Below are 19,317 nucleotides of genomic sequence, written 5' to 3'. Positions count from 1 at the left end.
CTCTCTGTCTCTCTCTCTCTCTGTCTCTCTGTCTCTCTCTCTCTCTCCCTCTCCCCCTCTCTCCTCTCTCTCTCCTCTTTCTCTCCCTCTCTCCTCTTTCTCTCCCTCTCTCTCTCTCCCTCTCTCTTTGTCTGTCTCTGTCTCTCTTTCTCCTTCTCTCTCCTCTCCCCATCTCCCTCCCAGCCTTCTCTTTTAATGATCATCTCTATGTAAATGAGCTGTAGACTTCAGTGTCCTATTTCAAATCTCCCATCTCTCCCCTAGGCTTTATCCTTTATCACCAACTGCCTATCGGCCATATCAAACTGGATATCCCAGAGACATCTCACCATGTCCCAGACTGGCTTCATTCTCTTCCTCTCTTCCAGACTTCCCTCTTTCCAAAGGCCCTGTCCCTCTCCTAATATCTCGGGTCCATAGCTGCGGTGTTACACTGGACTCCTCCTTCGCCCTCACCCCACAGCTCCAGTCAGCCATGGCATCTTGCCATTTCTACGTTCTCGACAACGTCTGTTGCCTCCAAGCCCTCCTCTCTGCTCTGAGCCGCCACCCGAGTCCAATCCCTCATCACCTGTCACCTTCATCATTGCCACAGCCATCTGATTGGTTTCCCTGATTTGAGTGTCTCCCTACTCCCATCTATCCCACTCACAAACAGCCAGAGTGATTTCTCAAAGCGCTGCCATGACCATATGGCTGGTGACTGTGTCATGGAGCTTGGGGAAGCACCCTGATCCTCCCAGTGTTTGCCTTCCAGCAGGGCCATGGCTCAGCCTTTGGTCCTTAGAGCATCTGAGAGGATCTCCTGGCACCTTGTGCTTGGCTTCAGGTACTCTCTCACTGGAGCTTCTCTGACAAATTCCAGCTGTAATCTCATTTTCCTCAGAGAAAACTCCCTTCTGCAGTTTAAAGGGATGCCCTCAGTTCTCACTTTTGGATCCAAGGCTGCTATGCCCAGAAATAGCTGAACAGCTTCACGCTGTGGGGCTGGACCTTTCTTCTAACAAAGCGGTACTGTGGAAATCCAGGCACACAAACGTGCTAAAAAGGTGATTCAGCAATTCGTATAAAGGATGCATTTACTGTGGGCTCAAATTGTCCAACAACTTTAGAATAGGATTTCATTTCCAAAAATGCCATCTATCCACAACTTTGCGCCATGATTCCGGAAATTGAGGCAAGCCTGTATTGCCCAGTCATTGTTCTTCAGCTGGAGAAGGGATTTGGCATCTTCTCTTTTCTGGAAGTGCTCATGGTAACTACAACCATTGTCTACCTCCTGGAGTAAAGAGTGGGTGGGAAGGGAAGGGAAAGAAGAGAGGGACCCAACGCTGTGTTCAAATATTGGATGGAGTGTCATGGCAAAGAGGGACTCTGCTTGGTCCCAAGTGACCAAGAATTGGGACCAGTGACTACTGAGGCTTGACCTCAGGAACAACTCATTCCTAATTCAAGCCATCCCAGTGTGGAATGGACTAATCCAAGGGGTGGGGCCTCTCCCATTCTTTGAAGCCTTCACATCCAAGCTGGGCCATCACTTGTCAGGTCCATCATCACAAGCATTCCTTCTGGGAGCTGAGTGTCATCTCCAAGGCCATAAAGGGCCCATCCAGCTCTGGAATTCTGAGATTCCAGTATCTCCATTTTACAGATTGGAAAGCTGAGAACCAGAGAAATAAGCCAATTTATCCAAAGCCATCCCTTGCAAGTACTCTGCAACAGCCCCTCTCACCTTCCCTAGCAGAGATCTCCCCCTTGATCTCTAATCTTCAGTCTCTATCTGCTGGGTTTTCTTGAAGCCCGTGGACCCCCAAGTCCTGCTTGGACCCCAGTCCAAGGCTGCCACCCACTCGCTGGGCATTCCTTCTGTGTTCAGCTGGTGGAGAGGACTCTCACCTCCCTCCTGACTTCCAAATTCTGTGATTTTGCTTCTTTGAGTTACACAGGGAAGAAGAAGAGAGTGAGAAGGAGGAGAAAAGGAGGGAAGGAAAAAGGAAGAGAGGAAAAAGAGGGAAGAGGAGGAGGAAGAGAACGTGTTTATGGAGTATCACCTGCGTCAGACACTGGGAGGGCTGGAGAAGACAGCCCCCATTCCTTCCCGTCTCGAGCTTGGTTGTCTTGTGGTAGACATAAATATGATGGTGAGGGCTGGTGTTCATCTAGTATTTTAAGATGGGAAAAATGCAGGGACAAAAAACAGCCTTTGCACGGAGAGGAAGCCTCCCAAGTTACCCGAAACTGGACCAAACATTCAGGGAGAAAAGGCTCCAGGATCGAGGGGAGACTGCTCCCTTCCCCCAGGCAGAGGGGAGGAAGTGGGATGGGAGTCAAGTCTTGGAGATGGAAAGGAGGAGGAAGAGGAATTAATTAGCAGCACAGCCCAAGAGTTGGAGACCAGGGGACCTGGGTGAGAATTCCAATCCTCCAACTTAAGTCCTTGGGTGGTCTTGTATACATCACTTAATTCCTCTGGGTCTGTTTCTTCTTCTCTAAAATGATAGGGTGACATTTAAGGCTCTCTGGACTCTCTTTCAACTCAAAATTCTTGGACCTAACCTCTTTTGGGCCCAGTTTTGATGGCACTAAAAAGTTAAATGACTTCACCAGGGTCATGCATCTGGTGTCAGAGGCCAGGCTTGAGCCCAGTCTGTCCTGGCTTCCCACCTACTCTGTCAAACTTTTTTGGTCACAAAACCCTGTTAGTAAAAAAACTTTAAGCACGCACCCACAATATATGTACAGAGTCCGCTATACTACAGGCAAATAGAGGGCCTTGTGGATAGAATCAGGAAGACCTGAGTTCAGAGCTGGCCTCGTACTAGCTGTGTGACCCAGGGAAAGTCACTTCACTCTGTTTGCTTCAGCTTCCTCATCTGTAAAAATGAGCCAGAGAAGGAAATAGCAAATCACTCCAGTACTTCTGCGAAGAAAACCGCAGATGGGGTCACAGAGACTCAGACATGACTGAAAACAACTGAACACCCATACTGTACTATATTACACACTATGATATTATATTATATACTCTATACCAATTTAATATGTGTGATATAATTCTGCATAACAATATAGAATAATTACCATACTAACACTACTCTGCTAATAAATATGAATGTTGTAAAACTTACACAGAAATAGAAATGTTTAAGGGGTTAAGGTGAAGGTGAAGCAAGAGTTCAACCTAGAATCAGTTGGAAGCCACTGGTGTTCATGGAGCAGGGGAGTGACATGGTTAGGCTTGTGCTTCTGGAAGATCCTGTGGTGGGGTGTGGAGTGCAAAGTAGAACGAGGGGAGACTGGAGTTCCAGGGGCAAGGTCTGGCCATGGGAATGGGGAGAAAGAGGAAGATCTGGAAGAGCTGTGGAGGTGGTGTTGGCCAGGCTCATGGGATGCTGGGGATCATTTGGTCCTAACTCCTCATTTTATAGATGTGATCCCCATAGAAGGGAAGTGACTTGCCCAAGTGAGAGGCAGAGATTCGAACCGAGGTCCTCTGACTGGCCAGAGCTTGACCTGGGACAGTGCACGTCCATGTCCATTCACCTCTTTCCCAACAGCCCACAACTTGGCACCATCTTGTTTATGTGGGGGGAGGGGGAGGGAGGAGTCCAAGATGGCCCCAGGTCGAGGGGCCAGGTCAGACTGGGAAAATGGACAGAAATGGGGATGGTTGAAGAGAGGTGCATTGGGGGAGAAGGGGGAATAACTAATGATGGCTATGATGACACTCAGAGCCCACCCGTGTTACCCACTGCAATTGAAAAGGGGAGGGGCCAGGGCTCCAAAGGACTGGCCCCTGCCTAAGAGAGCAGAACTTTTACCGGAGGGAACAGAGTCAGCTGAAGGGTGCTGCCTCAGCCCCAAGGACATCGGGGGCAGGAGGGATGAAGGAATTTTGCCTCACAGCTGCTGGGGATGTTATAATTAGATGGCAAACCCTTCCCCCTCCTCCCCTGAAGGGGCCAAGGTCAGGGCAGAAGGGGAGAGGTTAGGAGCTTGGACAAAGAGGGGGCTTTCTGGGGGAAGGGGTTGGACTGGGGACGTGTTGGGGGCTTATGAGTAAAGGGAACAAGGGCCTGTTTTGGAGATAAGACCCTAAACTGGCAATGGAAGGTGGCATGCAGCCCATCTTTCCACCCTCCCAGTGATGATGCCTTTGGGTAATGGGCTGATGTCACAACCCACTGGGATCCTAATGGCCCCCATTTTGTAGGCCACTGCATTCACCATGTTAGAGATTTTAACTTTGGGGTAGAAAAATAGGTGTGTTCCCATTTACACACGGAGGACCTGCCTGGTGAGAGGAAAAGAGAGGGACTTGGGAGTCAGAGGGCTTGGCTTCGGAGCCCAGCTCCTCTGCTTCTGTCCCCAGTGTGGGCCTCAGTTTCCTCTTCTGTCCCTGAGGGGCTTGGACCCTGGAGCACCTCAGAGATGCCTCCCCCTGCCCCAGTGTCAGTATGTCTCCTGCCCAGTTGACTGATGTCCCCTGGCAGCCAGCCCAGCCCTTCAGCTCTTACTGGCAAGCCTTCTCTGTCAAGTAGGTAATGACCTAGAAACCCACCCAGCCCTGGGGACTGGCTGCTGCCAGGAACCTGCTGGGAATCATGGGAACCCCCCCCGCCCCACTCCTACCTGGGCTTTGGAAGCATGGGGAGCTCTCCACTTATAAAAAGTGGGACCCCTCAAACAAAGCAAGCATTCCTCATGGGTCAAGCGTGAGGCACCTTCCAGGGGATGCCAAGGCATGCAAAGAGCTTGTCCTGAGCCCTCAGCCCAAGGACAGAGGCATGATCCTTAGACTCCTTCAGTCCGACAGAGGACACTGAGGCCTGGAGAAGGGGGGTAACTTGGGGTCACTGACCTTGAGCTAGAAGGGGCGGCAGAGCCCCTCATTTAGACAGGAAGAAACTGAGGCCCAGGAGTTTGACTAGCCAATGGTCACCAAGATATGGTCAGAGGTAGGATTGCAGCCCTGGTGTTCCTGATGTGTTTGAAAGTCCTTTCTGGCTTGAACAATACATGTCCTAAGGTCCCTTTGCCTCTGACTCTGTGATCTAAGCCCCCTCCCAGCCCTGACATCCCCTGTTCTCAGCTCTCTCCCAGCTCTGACATCCCCTGTTCTCAGGCCCCTCCCAGCCCTGACATCCCCTGTTCTCAGGCCCCTTCTAGCTCTGACATCCCCTGTTCTCAGCCCCCTCCCAGCCCTTTCATTCAGTAATTCTGCCTTGTGCTGCCCATAGCCCTCGGCCATTACTGAGCACAGTAAGTATGTGGTGGCCAGCCCTGGCTTGTGGTGGGCATTGACGTTCACCAGGGAAGCATCCAAGGGGATGAATGAGCTCCCGCCAGGTCACTTTCCCTCTGACTCGTCCGTCTCTGAGCATCCCCTTTGATGCTCTAGGGATTTGAGGTGGGAAGTTTGACATTTTAAATTCTGTAAAATGAAGTAATGCCTTGTTAGCAATTCTGTGAACAGCTGGACTGAGTTTATATAGAATGAGGACTATTTGTATTCCCTAACAGGACTGGAAAGGGCCCTAGAACAGGAGATGGCAGAGCTGGGAGAAAGCTTAGAACGGGATGGCAGAGCTGGGAGAAAGCTTAGAACAGGGGATGGCAGAGCTGAGAGAAAGCTTAGAACAGGGGATGGCAGATCTGGGAGAAAGCTTAGAACAGGGGATGGCAGAACTAGGAGGGCCTTAGAACAAAGGGATGTTAGTGACTGTTCTCTTCATGACCACTTGGTGCCTTCACCACTCCAGGCCCCTGGCCCTGGTTACTGTATACAGCAGATGCCTAATAAGTGCTCCTGATGACTGAGTACTCTCAGGATTCCTTAGCTTTGGCCCATCACCTTTTCTCAAGGCAACTTGGTGCCATGGAATGAATACCCCACATGGACTTTGAAAGCTTCAGGTCTAGTGCCCAGCCCTGCCATCTGTGCCACCTGGGGTAAATATCTTGGATTTTCTGAAACATCTGCCAAATGGGCACAGTGTCTCTCCCTGCCCACCTTGCAAGACTGTCAGAAAGGTGGCATGGTGTGTTAGGACCAGCTAAGGATGTTTTAGAATGGAATCCTAACAGGAGTGGGGCCCGGACCTTTCCTGGAGGGGGGAATGTCCTTCCACCAGCACAGGCAGACACCTTCCTAGGCAACATGCCGAGTTGTCTAGAACACCGTGGTGTGGCAGAGGGTCCTCCAAGGCTTTGCCAGGGCCTGCAAGCTCTGTAAGGCCCTGGAAAAGCTGGGAAATTTTCAGGTCAGCGTCTGACTGCAAGAACCAGCCAAGTGTGGAGAGGCCTCTCAGCTGAGTGGCTGAAGGGGAAGGGCTTTTCCGCTCTGGAGACACCACATCCTGGTCACTGTCTCCCCAACCATTGACACACCGTTAGTGATGGCAGCAGTAACAGTGAGCTGAGAACTTGGGAGCTGATCCCAGCAGCCACTCCCCCCTAAGCCAAGCTCCGTCCTATTGATCTGGGCAGATTCGAGCTAAATCAAAAACTTGTCAGGGTGACTGACAGCTTCCCGCCAAGATGCTCTTTCCCTCCCAGCTGGGACCTTACTCTCCCCAGCCCACCAGCCTCTGCCGGGTTTCCTCTTCACGTGCAGGCTGCCTCCCCTGCTGCCACCACCAATGAACCCACCCCTCATCTCACCACCCTCCAGACCCTTGGCCTCCACCCTTCCCCTGACACAATGCCTGGGTGAGAAGGGAGAGCCCTGGCACCATGCTGGGCCTTTGTGTGAGACAACTCCCTAAAATTAGATGGGTTTGCAGCATGTGGGAAGCAGCTCCCAGGGCTTGGCGGTGTAGGGCCAACCCCCTCATTGAACAGAGAAGAAACTGAGGCTCTGAAAGGAGCCCTAAGGCAGAGCTGGAAACCCAGCCTGGTGCCTGGAAGCTCAGGAAGCTCTGGAGCCAGGAAAGGCCACTCTGAAGCTAGCCACCAAGCTCCAAGTGCCTTCCCTACCCATTCACAAAACAGGGATGATGGTTGGAATCAGAGGAACTGAGTCTGCTCACCTGGGTGAGTCCTAGGCCCACTCACCTCCCCTCTCTTGGGTCCCACCAGAGGATGGTGGCTCGTGCTTCTTCCAGCTCAATATTCATCCTGACTGGGGGACTTGGCCAGGAGAGAGGCCAGGAGGCCCCCAGCCTTCCCTTCTCCCCCCACCTGCCTCTGCACTCAGGACCCTGGTTTTTCCCTCTGTTCCCCAAAGAACCACCCTTTCCCTCCCAATCTCCCAGTGCAAGGACCACTGGCTTTGGGTTCTGGGGATCATCAGTCCCATGGAAGGGACCTCAGGGTCCAAGCTTTCCCATTGCACAGGCCTTTCTGGGGCTCAGAGGGGTTCAGGGGCTTGCTCAGGGGTCACCTAGCATTCATTAAAAGGCAGGGGGAGGATTTGAACCCAGGTTCAGGGGGTTGGCTTGGATCATACCCAAGGTCCCTTTTCAGCCCTAAACCTTTTGATCTTAATATGACTCTTAGATGTTTGTTAGACTGGAATGGAGAGGAAGCTGTTCCTGGTGGGACGTCAGGGGTGAGGAGTTCAGCTCCTGGGCCCCTGCCTTGGAGCCAGGCCAGGAGGCCATGACCAAGGCCCCAGGGCTCCACCTGGTGGCCTGAGGGGGCATTCTGGCCATTGTCAACTGGGCCCAAGTGCTTTCTCCTACATCCCCCAGGACCTGACAGCTCTGATCCACTGCCCCCTTCCACCTCCAGACCCACTCAAGCTCAGGGGGCAGGTCCCAGTGACTGCAGTGACTGAACATGGGCCAGGCCAGGAAACTGGGTTCATAGAATCCAAGATTTAGAACTGAGCACTGAGGCCAGAGGTTATTATATATCTATCTCAAGGTCATTGATCTGTGGCTGAAGGGTGGCTCTCAGGGGCCTCTGACTTTACAGAGGAGGAAACTGAGGCCCATCCAGGTTAAGTCACTTAGGAGCATAGATTTATAGCCATATGAAATCTCAGAGGTCATCAAGACCTCCCCCATCTGGCAGATGAGGAAACTGAGACCCAGAGAAGGTCACAGAGGTAGTAAGCAGTGGAGATAAGATTGAAACCAGGAGGTCCTTCCTCTGACTGAAAAGTCCAGGAGGCTATCCCCTCTACTACGACTCCTCTCTCTGGACCAGGGCACTAACCTGCTGTGCAACCTGGAACAAGTCACTGCCCATCTCTGGGCCTCAAGCCCTGCATGCTGCAGGGTTTCTTTGGTGAGATTCACTTAGGATCTTAGGATTGGGGTCTGAGAGGGACCTGAGAGGTCCCCTGGCCCCAACTCTCTCATTTTGTAGAGGCCCAGACACAAGAAATTACTTGCCTAAGGTCCCGCATTTAATCATTTGAAAAGGCAAGATTAGAACCCAGCTCCTACTGCGGCAAACCTAGCACTCTTTCTCTGACCTCACCTATAACTCTATCCTGAAGTGATACATGCTTTTATTTATATTCTATCCACCACCCAGGTAACCTCTGCACCTAAGAGGTAATCACGTTCAGGTAAAATGCATCAACAAGTCGACCATGGCAGGCATGTATGCCTCATTATGCTCCTGCAGACCACCACCCCTCTACCAAGAGGAAGGAGGTGTGTTTCATCATCAGCCCTCTGGGGCCGAGACTGGTCACGGCATCATTTTGAATTCTGTTACCTGTTAGAATTGTTTTCTTTTGCATGGTGGTGGATATTGCATGAGTTCCTCCGCTAGTTCTTGCTGCTTTGCTGCAGATCTGTTCAAACACGTCCTCCCAAGGGTTTTTCAGGATTCCTTGTACCCATCATCCCATATTCCATAATCATATTTTATCCTAGTGAGATGTCCCAGCTTGTCCAGTCATTCCCCGCCAGATGGGCACCCACTTTGGTAGAAATACGCAGTAGAAGAGATTTGTGACGGGCAGGAGATGGCTCTTGGTGATATGTGTGGGACAAGTGGATGAAAGGACCTTGGGGCAGGTATGACTGAGGAGAGGGAGCAGACGGGACGATGGAGGTGGGAGGAGAAGAGTGGGAAACTCCAGAGTTTATTGGGGAAGGATATTAAAGTAGAGAGAAAGGATTTTTGGTTTGATTAATGGGAAGTTTACCCCTAGCCAGCCTCCAACAGAGCCTTAAGAAGGGAGATCAGAAAACAGAGTTGGAAGGGTCCTCAGAGGTCTCCTAATCCTGTATCTATCTAAAGCACGAACCTTCTCTCCACAAAATCTTCTGAGGCATCATTAGAGAGAAGTGGCGTTATCAGTGGGAGATTGGAGATTGCAACAGTACAGTGAGATAACACAATAAAGGGGTGGTAATCATGTAACCACAAGGTCCCCTGAGGATAGCCTCTTCTCAGCTACACTTAGGACCACGGTCCTGTTGGGGTAACCACTGATTCAAATTCATGTTCATGAGCCCCCACTGGTGCTTCTTCTGGAAGACCAGACCAGACAGAAATGAATTTAAAGCAAAGGTATTTAATGGAACAGAATAACTTGGCAATAACAGGGAATTAAATCAGATAGTAAATGCTTTTGGCACCCATTTCCAAATTTCTGTTGCCCCCACATTTGTCTCCCAGGGAGCACTAATCTCGGTGCTGATTAATCATACTATGTCACCAACTCAGTCACTCACCAAGGAGTGCTATGGAAACTCACTGTCACTCCAGGGAACTAAACCCAGTATTGAACGGTAGACTCATCAGCGCTGCTCAGCACTGATCAATGCACCACAGGCTGTCACTCACACCTAGGCTCAGTGGGAATGCTGGCAGTCAAGTTATTGATGTTCAGGCATTTTCAGCTGTGTCTGACTCTCGGTGACCCCATTTGGAGTTTTCTTGGCAAAGATGCTGGGGTGGTTTGCCATTTCCTTCTCCAGTTCATTTTACAGATGAGGAAACTGAGGTGAATAAGGTGAGATGACTTGCCCAGGGTCACAGAGGTAGTGAGTGTCTGAGGTTGGATTTGAATTCAGGTCTTCCTGACTCTTCTGAGGCACTCAGGACACAGCAGAACTTTTCTTCCCATTTGTTCTTAGCTAACTACTCTTAGCTCCCAGCTCATGTGTCTTCCAAGCCGAGTGTCCTGTCCTGAAGAAGATTTTCCCCAACACTTTTCAAAACCTGCAACTGCTTGGAAACTCCTCACATGACACTGTTTTGTGCAACATTGTGGTTCCCAAGGAAAAAAATAAAATGTAATTTGTGATGGAAATGGCCATAAAATGGAATTTATAACCCTTTTACCAACAAGATGATTCAGCTCTTTGTGATTCTAGACAAATGGATTAATAGCATTATTAATAACGCCTTCTATGTTTATAAGGTATTTTTGCATTCATTATCTTCTTTGGTCATAGGATAATAGATGTAGGGCCAAAAGAGACCCCGGATGCTGGCTGGTCCAAACTCCTCTTTTTACAGGTGAGGCTTAGAGAAATCGAGTGACCTGTCCGTGGTCACACGGCAGGCGTCAGATGCACAGGTGTTCAGTACTCGGGGCTCAGCACATTAACCATTCCCCGAGGCTGCCTCTTAAAACAAAGCCCCCAAGAGAGGCACTTCCCTCCTCTGCAGTTGGGGAAGCTCAGAATCAGAGAGCTTAGGTGAGTTAGTCATGGCCACACAGTAACAGAGAATTCTGAGTCCTCGGTAGGAGGTGGGGGAGGAGAGAATGCAGCGTGTAGGAAGCAGTATCAGGAGATGGTAAGAGGCTGCCCATGTCGATGCCTCCGTAGCTCAGAGTCGGAGAAGGCATGGCATTCCTCAGTGGGCTGGGGAAGCAGAGAAGAGGAAAGAAGAGTGAGGGCAAGGACGATCCACCCTCTCAGGTCTTCAGAGGGAACGCCAGGATGCATGGACAGAGCTCAGCTCCCATTCCATCCTTAATATAGCAGCAGCAGCGGCAGCAGAGTCCCCGGGCACTGATATGGGGAAGTGGGGGAGGAACCCTCCACGAGACCTTCCCTAGAAATTCTCATAGATGGTATTAAACTCTTCTCCTTCCGCGTGGTGCTGTTTTTTCAATAAGCAACAATGACAGAAAGCAAGAGAAATATTAATTTGCCAAATGGAATTACTTTAGGAGCCCTCTTAAGAAGTAATTCTGGGAGGTTTTGAAATTAGAGCAGACAGTAGTGGGGGGGGGCCTACAAGTCACTGAAGGGGCTTAGGGGAGAAACTGCCAGCCTTGGAGTTGAGTGACACCATGGGCAAGTGATAAGATCTTTCTGGGGCCTCAGCGTCCTCATCTGTAAAATGGGTATAACCTCAGTGTTAACATTGTGTTAGGGTACTATGCTAAGAGCAGTGCAACTATGGTTTCAAACAATCCTGGAAGGTAGGTGCTATTATTCTCCCCATTTTATGGATGAGGAGACTGAGGCCAACAGAGGCAGTCCAAGGCCAGATTTGAACTCAGGTCTTCCTGACTCCAGGCCCAATGGAATTAGGGTTTTAACTCCAGACAATTTTCAACTGTGCTAGACATCTACGCTGGGGTGATCCAGTGTCCCAAACTGAAACGCACTTTATTTCTGAACTGACCCTCCTTTTGAAGGCCTCCGTCTTATGGAGGAGATGGCATCGTCCCTGGTCCTGACTCTGATCCCTTTCCTACCGCTCACTGTATGGATTTGTGCCCATCATTTTCTCCCCATCTGTCCTGGAAGCTCCTGGAGGGCAGGGTCTGTATTGTCTTTGAACCCCAGTATAGAGTAGGCATTGAATAAATGGTGAATTACTGTTGTTTTCAAATAGTCATTCATTCACTCAACAAATTTTTACTCAGCACCTGCTCCTGCTGAGTGAAAAAGCAGGAAGGCACCACTTTGGTAAGACCTTGTCTCTGCCCTCCCATCTTATAGTCTAGAATCTGCATGGTACTGGTCCAGTCCTGCTTTGAGAGTGCAGAGACCTAGATTTAAACCCTAGCTCTGGCCTTCGCTGACTCTGGCTGGGGGCCCCTCTCCCCAGCTGGAGAATAGACCTAGACAGGGCCCTCTCCATTCAGATGGCCAGCGTTCATAGATCACAGATGGCAGACCTCAGAGGCCAGCCCCCTCATTGGACAAAGGGGGAAACAGGCTCAGGGAGATGGAAGGACGTGCTCAAAGTCACCGAGGTACTAAGTGGCAGAGATAAGATTTGAACCCAGGTTCTCTGACTCCAGAGCCAGGGGCCTTTCTACTATATCAAGCTCTCTCCCAGCTCTGCCATTCCCTGTTCTAAGCTCCCTCCCAGCTCTGACCTCCCCTATCCTAAGCTCCCTCCCAGCTCTGACCTCCCCTATCCTAAGGCCCCTCCCAGCCCTGACATTCCGAGTCCTAGAAATGGAGAAATAGTCCTTTCCAAGAGGGGACTCTTTTGAGAGCTAATTAGGAATTGCTACAGAAGATGCGAATGAAAGTGCCGGGGGCTGAGCTTTGTAGTGTGGCTGGAGCTGCAGCTTGAATCAGATTTGCTCCAATTGTCTGGGCCCTGGTGCAGCCGGAGCTGTCTGGTCCCAGTGCCTGGGAATCAAGGCCATCCTCATGCAGGGCAGCCTGAGGAAGAGCTCTCACCTGGGCCTCATCACACCTGAGTGGGAGAGGCCGTGTTTCTCTTATCACCCCATCTTCCAAATGAGGTCCTGCCTGCCTCCCAGAGGCCGGGTCTGGTCCGAGGAGGTAACTAACAGCCACAGGCATTTAAATGATGAGGGGGAGGGAAAGGGAACCACCAGGGACTGTTCCTACTGCTTGACATCCTCCCAATACCCCTAGGTGCTGTTATTAGCCCCATTTTACAGGTGAAGAGACTGAGGCAGAGGTTCGAGCAGCCAGTAAGTGTCTGAGGTCAGATCTGAACTTGGGCCCCCCTGACTCCAGGCCCAGTCCAGCAGCCTAGCCAGGCTCTTCCTTTGGGTGCCCTGGGGGAGGGGCACAGTAAAGGCTGGTGCCCTCCTCAGGGTCATACCCCAGCTCTGGCCACAGCCACAGCTTCATACGAAGATGGTACCTGGTTTGGTGGGCTCTGCTCACAGGGAAAGATGCTGACATCACTTTGAAGACAGTCGTAGACCTCAGGCTGGTGGTGCTGAAGAGCCTGCAGGGGAGACAAAGGCAAGGGAAGGGGAGGAATGGAGCTAAAGGCTTTCCTCTGAAGCCATATGTCCGGTCAGGCTCAGTGGCTCAGGGTGGGCTGATCCTTCGCTGGGCTCAGGCAGGAATGGAGTGATGCACGGCATTCCTAGGGGGCAGCCTTAGTTTCAGGCCAAGGGTGCGACCAGAAGATCCCACCCAGGTCTTCTCACCACTTCAATCCACTCTTCACTGGCAGCTAACACTTATAGAACCATAGGATTTCAACCTGGAAGAGACTTTAGACGTCATCTACCCTACTCTCTGTTTCAACAGGGAAGGAAATTGAGGCCCAGAGGGAATATGCTGTCAGGAAGCCTGGGTTCAAATCCTGCCTTGGATGCTTTACAATTTTGAGATGCTAGGCAAGTACTGTCCCCTAGGACCTCAGAGCAGGCCCCTCCTCCCAGCCATTCTTCCCTGGGATGGTGAGGACATCTGTAGGAGAAATGTCCCATGGCTACTTTTCTTAGTATGCTAGTAGAAAAAAAAATTTCCTAGTAGACCCACAAAGTACCTTGAACTTGGAGCAGACTTTTAGATGGGAGAATATATGCAAGCTGGAGGGTGCTGATTCCCAGAGACATAACCAGGGTGGGGCAACTGGGGCTTTGCCCCATGGTGCTAAATTAAGAGGGCTCTGATGACACTAATGCTGTTTCGTCTTTCAGTCGATTCTTTGTGACTCCATTTGGGGTTTTCTTGGCAAAGACGCTTGAGTGGCTTGCCATTGCCTTCTTCAGCATATTCTACAGATAACTAAACTGAGACAAACGGGGTTAAGTGACTGACCCAGGGTCACAGAGCTAGTAAGTGGTCAGATTTGAACTCAGGAAGAGGAGTCTTCCTGACTCCAAGCCCAAGCACTATGGTGCCCCCTATGCTGTTTCAGTGTCATAGAAATTATTTACTGATAATTAATAATTACTGATGAACACAATTATTTAAAATAAGAAGCAGTTGATTGGTATCTCCCTCCTTTCCAGCTGCCTCATCCTAGGCACACTCCTAACCTGTCTTCACCCCTGGCAGACCAACTTCAGAACAGGCTTGCTGTGTGTCCTATGGTCGGCCCAGAAGGACTGGCATCCCTGTCTCTCCCCCAGACTGAATGTGGCCTTAAAAGTTGATTTGAAGGCATATGTCCCATGCTGCTTGCCTGGGTGTAACTACCGCGTTTCCCTGATAATAAGACCTATCCCGAAAATAAGCCCTCCCCTTACTGTGTAAGATTCCTCTAAAATAAGCCCTCCCCCGAAAATAAGCCCTATTGAGATTGCTACTGTAGTGAAGGTGATCCCTTGCACTACACGCTACATTACGGTACCTTCTGTATGCACTGTCCCCCCCCCCCCCGGGTGAAACGCCCGCTGCCCCCCAAGCTGCATCCAATCAGAGCTGCAGCAGTGAGCGCGTCATCCTGTTCTTCCCCAGTGATTTGCTTGCTGGCACCATTGAGAGCAGTGCCACGGAGGAGAGCTGAGGCAGGACAACATAAACGCTCCCCTGAAAATAAGCCCTCTGGTGTTTTTCTTTCCAAAAAATTTAATAAGACAGTGTCTTATTATCGGGGAAACACGGTAGTTCTGACTCTGGGTACACTTCATCATGTCTCGGGGGCACCCTGGCTTCCTGAGGGCTATGCCAGTACAGTGGGAACATGGAAATAGTTTAAAAAGGCCTGAGTAAGGGTCTGGTTATGGATTGTTTATATATTCTCCAAGGACAGCCCCAGCTAAATTTAGAGAGCTCCCTCACCAGAGGCTGGCCCTTACTCAGTGAATTTATTGGTCATGGAATCCCATGAACTAATAGCAGCCCTGATGATCATGATAAATCTATGCTTTGCTGGACCCAAGGACTCCTCCTTGGAGGCAAGCCCTCCACTCATGCAAGTCACCACCCCTCTCATCCTATGTGACCATCCACAATGGCTCCATCAGTGGTAGGTAGAGATGACTAGAGTACAGCGTAGATCTCCCCCATTTTTTACTCCTCCCTCTTGCTAAGTGACCAACCCAATTGCCTTTCTGGTCCCATATCCTGAAAGACTTTGCTGCTATTTCTTCTCATGGATATGTCAGCTTGGCTTGTGGTTGGCAGTCTATTAACACCCATTTCATGTCTCCCATTGCCCTCTGGGCTCCCTGTAGTCCCTGCTCGACTGAGAGAAAGCAATGGTAATCCTGGCAATAACTGATAAGTAGAGCCTTGCCTCCCTCTCTGTCCACCACTCTGGTGTCTGGTGGCAGAACTGGGATTATTCTAGACCACCAGCTGAAGGATCCACCCATTTTTAGTGGCTGAGTGCCCCCTGGGCAGGCTAGCCAGGTACCTCAGTTTGTGCCCCAAGGAGCTCTAATAAGTCAGAGCCTCCTATGCTGCTTGGCACGTCAATGTGCACATTTTGCTTGATGGTGTGGGGGTCCCAGACACGGGCAGCTCACTGGAGCCAGAAGGGAGCTGGGAGGTCATTTTGTCCAACTCCTTTGTTTTACAGAAGAGGAAACATGATCAGAGAAGGGACTTAACTAGCCCCAGGTCATATAGCAAATCAGTGGTGGGCAGGGCCGCTAAGTCAGGTCCTTGACTGTAATTCCAGTGACTTCTCCACTGGCAGAAGCTGCCTCCACCACCATTGTGAACTTGGCGTCCTAGTATTGCAGCCCCCAGAACTAGGGGCAGCTGAGGAGAGCGTCTAGCCCAGTGGTCTCTGGCCATGATCATTGATGCCATTCTGGATAGAGTGAATGGAGCCAGCATTCTGGGAGGAGTTTGAGGGGGAGATGGGGACTTTTCCCCATACCTCAGTCACATGGAAGAGAGTGGGTTGCCAAGGAGGTGGTTTCTCTGGTAACACGCAGGCAGGATCTGTGGAGGAGGAGGAGGAGGGAGAAAAGGGGAGGAAGGAGGAAGAAGAGGAGGGGGAAGACAGCTGCAGGAGCAGGGGGCTAGTCCTGCTGAACGGGACTTGGGGTCTGAGTTCAGAAGGGTGTGATGAAGACCACCATGATGTCAGTCAGCAGCCCTTCGATCCAGGGCATTGTGGGGAAGGATGCATCAGCTCTGAGGCTCTCAATACATAAGGTCGCAGGGGAAAGGACGACCTGGGCTGAGAGGGTTATGAGCAGGAGGCAGCAGCAGGAAAGACAATTAACTCTTGTCTCTATTGTGCGCTAAGGTTTGCCCCCAACAGAGGAAGCCGAGGATGTGAGAGCTAGAATCTCCAGCTGAGTAGGGGAATGAGGCTCGAGGGAGGAAGAGACAGCCTTTCCTCCAATAAACTGCAGAGCGAGGGAGCCATGAAGGGCAGCATCTGGACCTGGGCTTGAATTCTGCTGGCCCTCTTCCCTAGCCAGGTGCCCTTTCTGAGCCTTGGTTTGTCCCTCTGTAACATGAGGCAATAATAACTCACTACCTGCCCCCCAGGGCAATTGTATGCCATGTGTTGTGTAAGCCTTAAAAGCCCCTTGGGAACACGGCTGACGGCCATCAAGGTATTGGGAGTCTGAGGGGTCTTGAATCCTGACTCTCCTACTGGTCACACAGCAAGACCCTTTTCCTTAGCCCTTTTCTGGGCCTCAGTTTCCTAAAGATGACTCTGAGGTCTCTTCTGACTCTAAACCTATGATGCCCTAAGTCTACGCCCATGAAGCTCTGGCCCCTCCCTGGCTTGCCTGCCTTTCTCAGCTCTGGGGTAGGGTTATCTCCTAAAGGTTATTACATATTCTGATTTTCTGGGGAGGGGGTGGTAGCAACCAGAGCTTACTCTCTGGGCCCTGATGAGCTGCTAATGGTCTGAAGAACAAGGGGCCAATTAACAGCTTGGAGGGAAGAGGTTGGACCAGGAGCGACCTCTGAGACCTGAGTTTTTATTCAGGTTTTGACCTGAATTTTTATGAAGAAAATTTCAAGCTGCCTGGGTTGAGTTGATGGTATGCAGGGTGTTGGTCTCTCCTCTCCCAGGAAATGACTGAACAGAGCTCTCAATATGTCAGAGATAGGAAGCTCCTGGGGCACTGATGGGCATGGTAATCTGTGGTCTTCTTCAGGCATCAGACTCTCCAGGACCATGGAGAGGGACTGATCCCAAGGCCAGGTGTCCCAAGGCCAACATCTAGGGAGGAGGACAATGGGGGGCCTCTCCCCTCTCCTGTTTTATTATCAGGGGAAGGTGATCAGTTCAGTTGCAGGGCTGAGCAATGCCCCCTTTTGTGAGGGTGAGTTTGAGGGGCCTCAGAGAAGCCCATTGTGAGTGAGGGGAATAACAATAAGGCTAAATAATGATGTCTAAGTTTGGCCAAGCAGTTTACCAATATCTCCTTTTATTTTCAGAAGAATCCTGGGAGGTACCTGCTATCATTTCCTTCATTTTACAGAAGACAGAGACTTACCCAGGGTGACTAAGCTAGTAACTAAGCTAGCTTTGAAGCCAAGCCTAAATGACTGAGAAGAATGACTTGAATTTGGGTTGGCCCCTTGGGATTATTGGCTGTCTCAAGATTCTAAATGATTGAACTTCTCTGAGCCTCAGTTTCCTTTTCTGTAAAATGAGGGCCTGGGACTAAGTGACCTCTGAGGTCCCTACCAGCTCTAGAACTGGGACCAAGGGGTAAGAGAGTTCTGAGGGTCAGATATATAAACTGAGCCAGAAACACACCCTGCCCATGTCGCCAAAACAAACAGCACCCAGGTTCACTCATTCACTCTCTAGGAACACCTTATCAGAGAGCCTGGGTTTGAATCCCACCTCTGACCTGCTGGAAGCAGGAGACTGGCTTTGCCACATGGTGACTGTGTCACCCTGGGCAGGTCACTGCACCAGTATAGGCTTTAGATTCCTTACCTGTAAAATGGGCCTGATAACATTTATGCTGCCTGCTTCAAAGGGTCTGATGAAACGAGAACATTGTATACCTTCAATGAGCTTGAGAAATGATCAGGGTTTCATGCCAAGGAGCCCACAATCCTCAAGGCCCCTCCTAGCTCTGACATCCCCTATTCTAAGCTCCCTCCCAACCCTGACATCCCCTGTTCTGAGGCCCCTCTTACCTCTGACTTTCACTGTTTTAAACTCCCTCCCAGTTCTGACCTTGCCTATTCTAAGTTCCCTCCCTGCTCTAGCTTTCCCTGTTCCAAGCTCCTTCCCACCTCTGCTATCCCCTGTTCTAAGCTCCTCAGTCTCCCAGTCTGGGGTCCTTCCCCTTCCTGCTTTCTCTTCACTAATAGCTGTGTAATAGCACCCTACAATGGGTGTGTGAAGGAACAGAACAGATTCCTATGACCAGCTCCAGAGTGCCTAACTGACCCTCCCACAAGCCTCACCCTCATGTCCTCTGACCTCCTGTTTCAAGGCTGTTGAACAAATTCCCCAATGGGCCCTCCGGAAGGGAGGTTGAGTCAGGCCCAGAACAAGAATGATTGACTCACAGTGTATATGGATCCTGCCCGATCAGGGCAGGGGTCTGCTGAGCACCCAGCTGGGCCTGGGTCTTTCTGACGTGGGATCTTCTTGGCAGACCTCCTCCGTTTCTGTGGGGACAGAAGGACAGGGCAAGTAAGTTCCGGGAGCCTCCCCACTTCTCAAAGGCCACTTTTCCTGAGAGAATCTGGTGGACCTGACCCTGTGGCCAGGCATTCTGTGTGGCCCCTGCACCCCTGGCCCACAGGAGAGAAAGCTTTAGCTGCCAGAACACCCACCAAGACCCAGTCACTCTTGCTTTCCTTCTCATTCCTTCCTTCAAGCCTTTATTCAGCATCTACTGGGGGCAGGCACTGAGCTGTGGCTGTGTACTGGGGTTACGAGGACAAAGATGGGACATCCCATTGGGAAAACCAATCAGCAAACCCAGAAATGAATGCAAAACGCGCCCAAAGGCACTCTGGGGCTGACAAGTCAGAACCGGCCTTGAGAGAACACAACGTCAGCTGCCCCAGAGCTAAGACTTGAAGGGAGCCTAACCAGGATTCTGAGGGGGCATGAGGGAGGACAGGATTCCAGGCACAGGGGAAGGCCTAAACAGGCCTGGACCAGAAATGGAATGTTATGTTGGGGGAGTGCAAGGAGGGGGATCTATTATGGACATCCCATGTATGGTCAGAGTTCTGTGTTGGAGCTGGGACAGATACGGATAAGGCCCGGACCCTCACATCCCCTGTTCTCAGGCCCCTCCCAGCCCTGACATCCCCT

The 19,317-nt window shown here is 50.9% G+C and overlaps 3 protein-coding genes across 5 annotated transcripts in view; all 3 read right to left on the bottom strand.

Moving 5' to 3' along the window:
• NAGA (alpha-N-acetylgalactosaminidase) overlaps positions 1 to 19,317 on the bottom strand; it is a 321,568-nt gene that overhangs the window by 238,434 nt on the left and 63,817 nt on the right. The window lies entirely within an intron of this gene.
• NDUFA6 (NADH:ubiquinone oxidoreductase subunit A6) overlaps positions 1 to 19,317 on the bottom strand; it is a 303,722-nt gene that overhangs the window by 220,588 nt on the left and 63,817 nt on the right. The window lies entirely within an intron of this gene.
• Positions 9,462 to 19,317, bottom strand: part of NFAM1 (NFAT activating protein with ITAM motif 1) — a 20,081-nt gene continuing 10,225 nt past the window's right edge. Inside the window, exons 4-6 of one of the 3 annotated variants that reach the window (XM_069081968.1) lie at positions 18,558 to 18,659; positions 13,006 to 13,092; positions 9,462 to 11,022 (exon numbers count right to left, since the gene is read on the bottom strand). In XM_069081968.1, coding sequence (XP_068938069.1) covers positions 10,975 to 11,022; positions 13,006 to 13,092; positions 18,558 to 18,659 — 237 coding nt within the window. In that variant the 3' untranslated portion in view covers positions 9,462 to 10,974. Of the gene's footprint in view, positions 11,023 to 13,005; positions 13,093 to 18,557; positions 18,660 to 18,827; positions 18,948 to 19,317 lie in introns of those variants that run through there. The other 2 variants (XM_069081967.1, XR_011167189.1) reach the window with 2 other exon arrangements.

Source organism: Petaurus breviceps, unplaced genomic scaffold (assembly GCF_028583685.1).
Source record: "Petaurus breviceps papuanus isolate PSGF00001 unplaced genomic scaffold, PetGlider_PUasm1.0 156, whole genome shotgun sequence".
NCBI classification, from domain to species: domain Eukaryota; kingdom Metazoa; phylum Chordata; class Mammalia; order Diprotodontia; family Petauridae; genus Petaurus; species Petaurus breviceps.
Note: the sequence above shows the minus strand (reverse complement) of the source record. Positions and strands in the feature narration are given on the sequence as shown.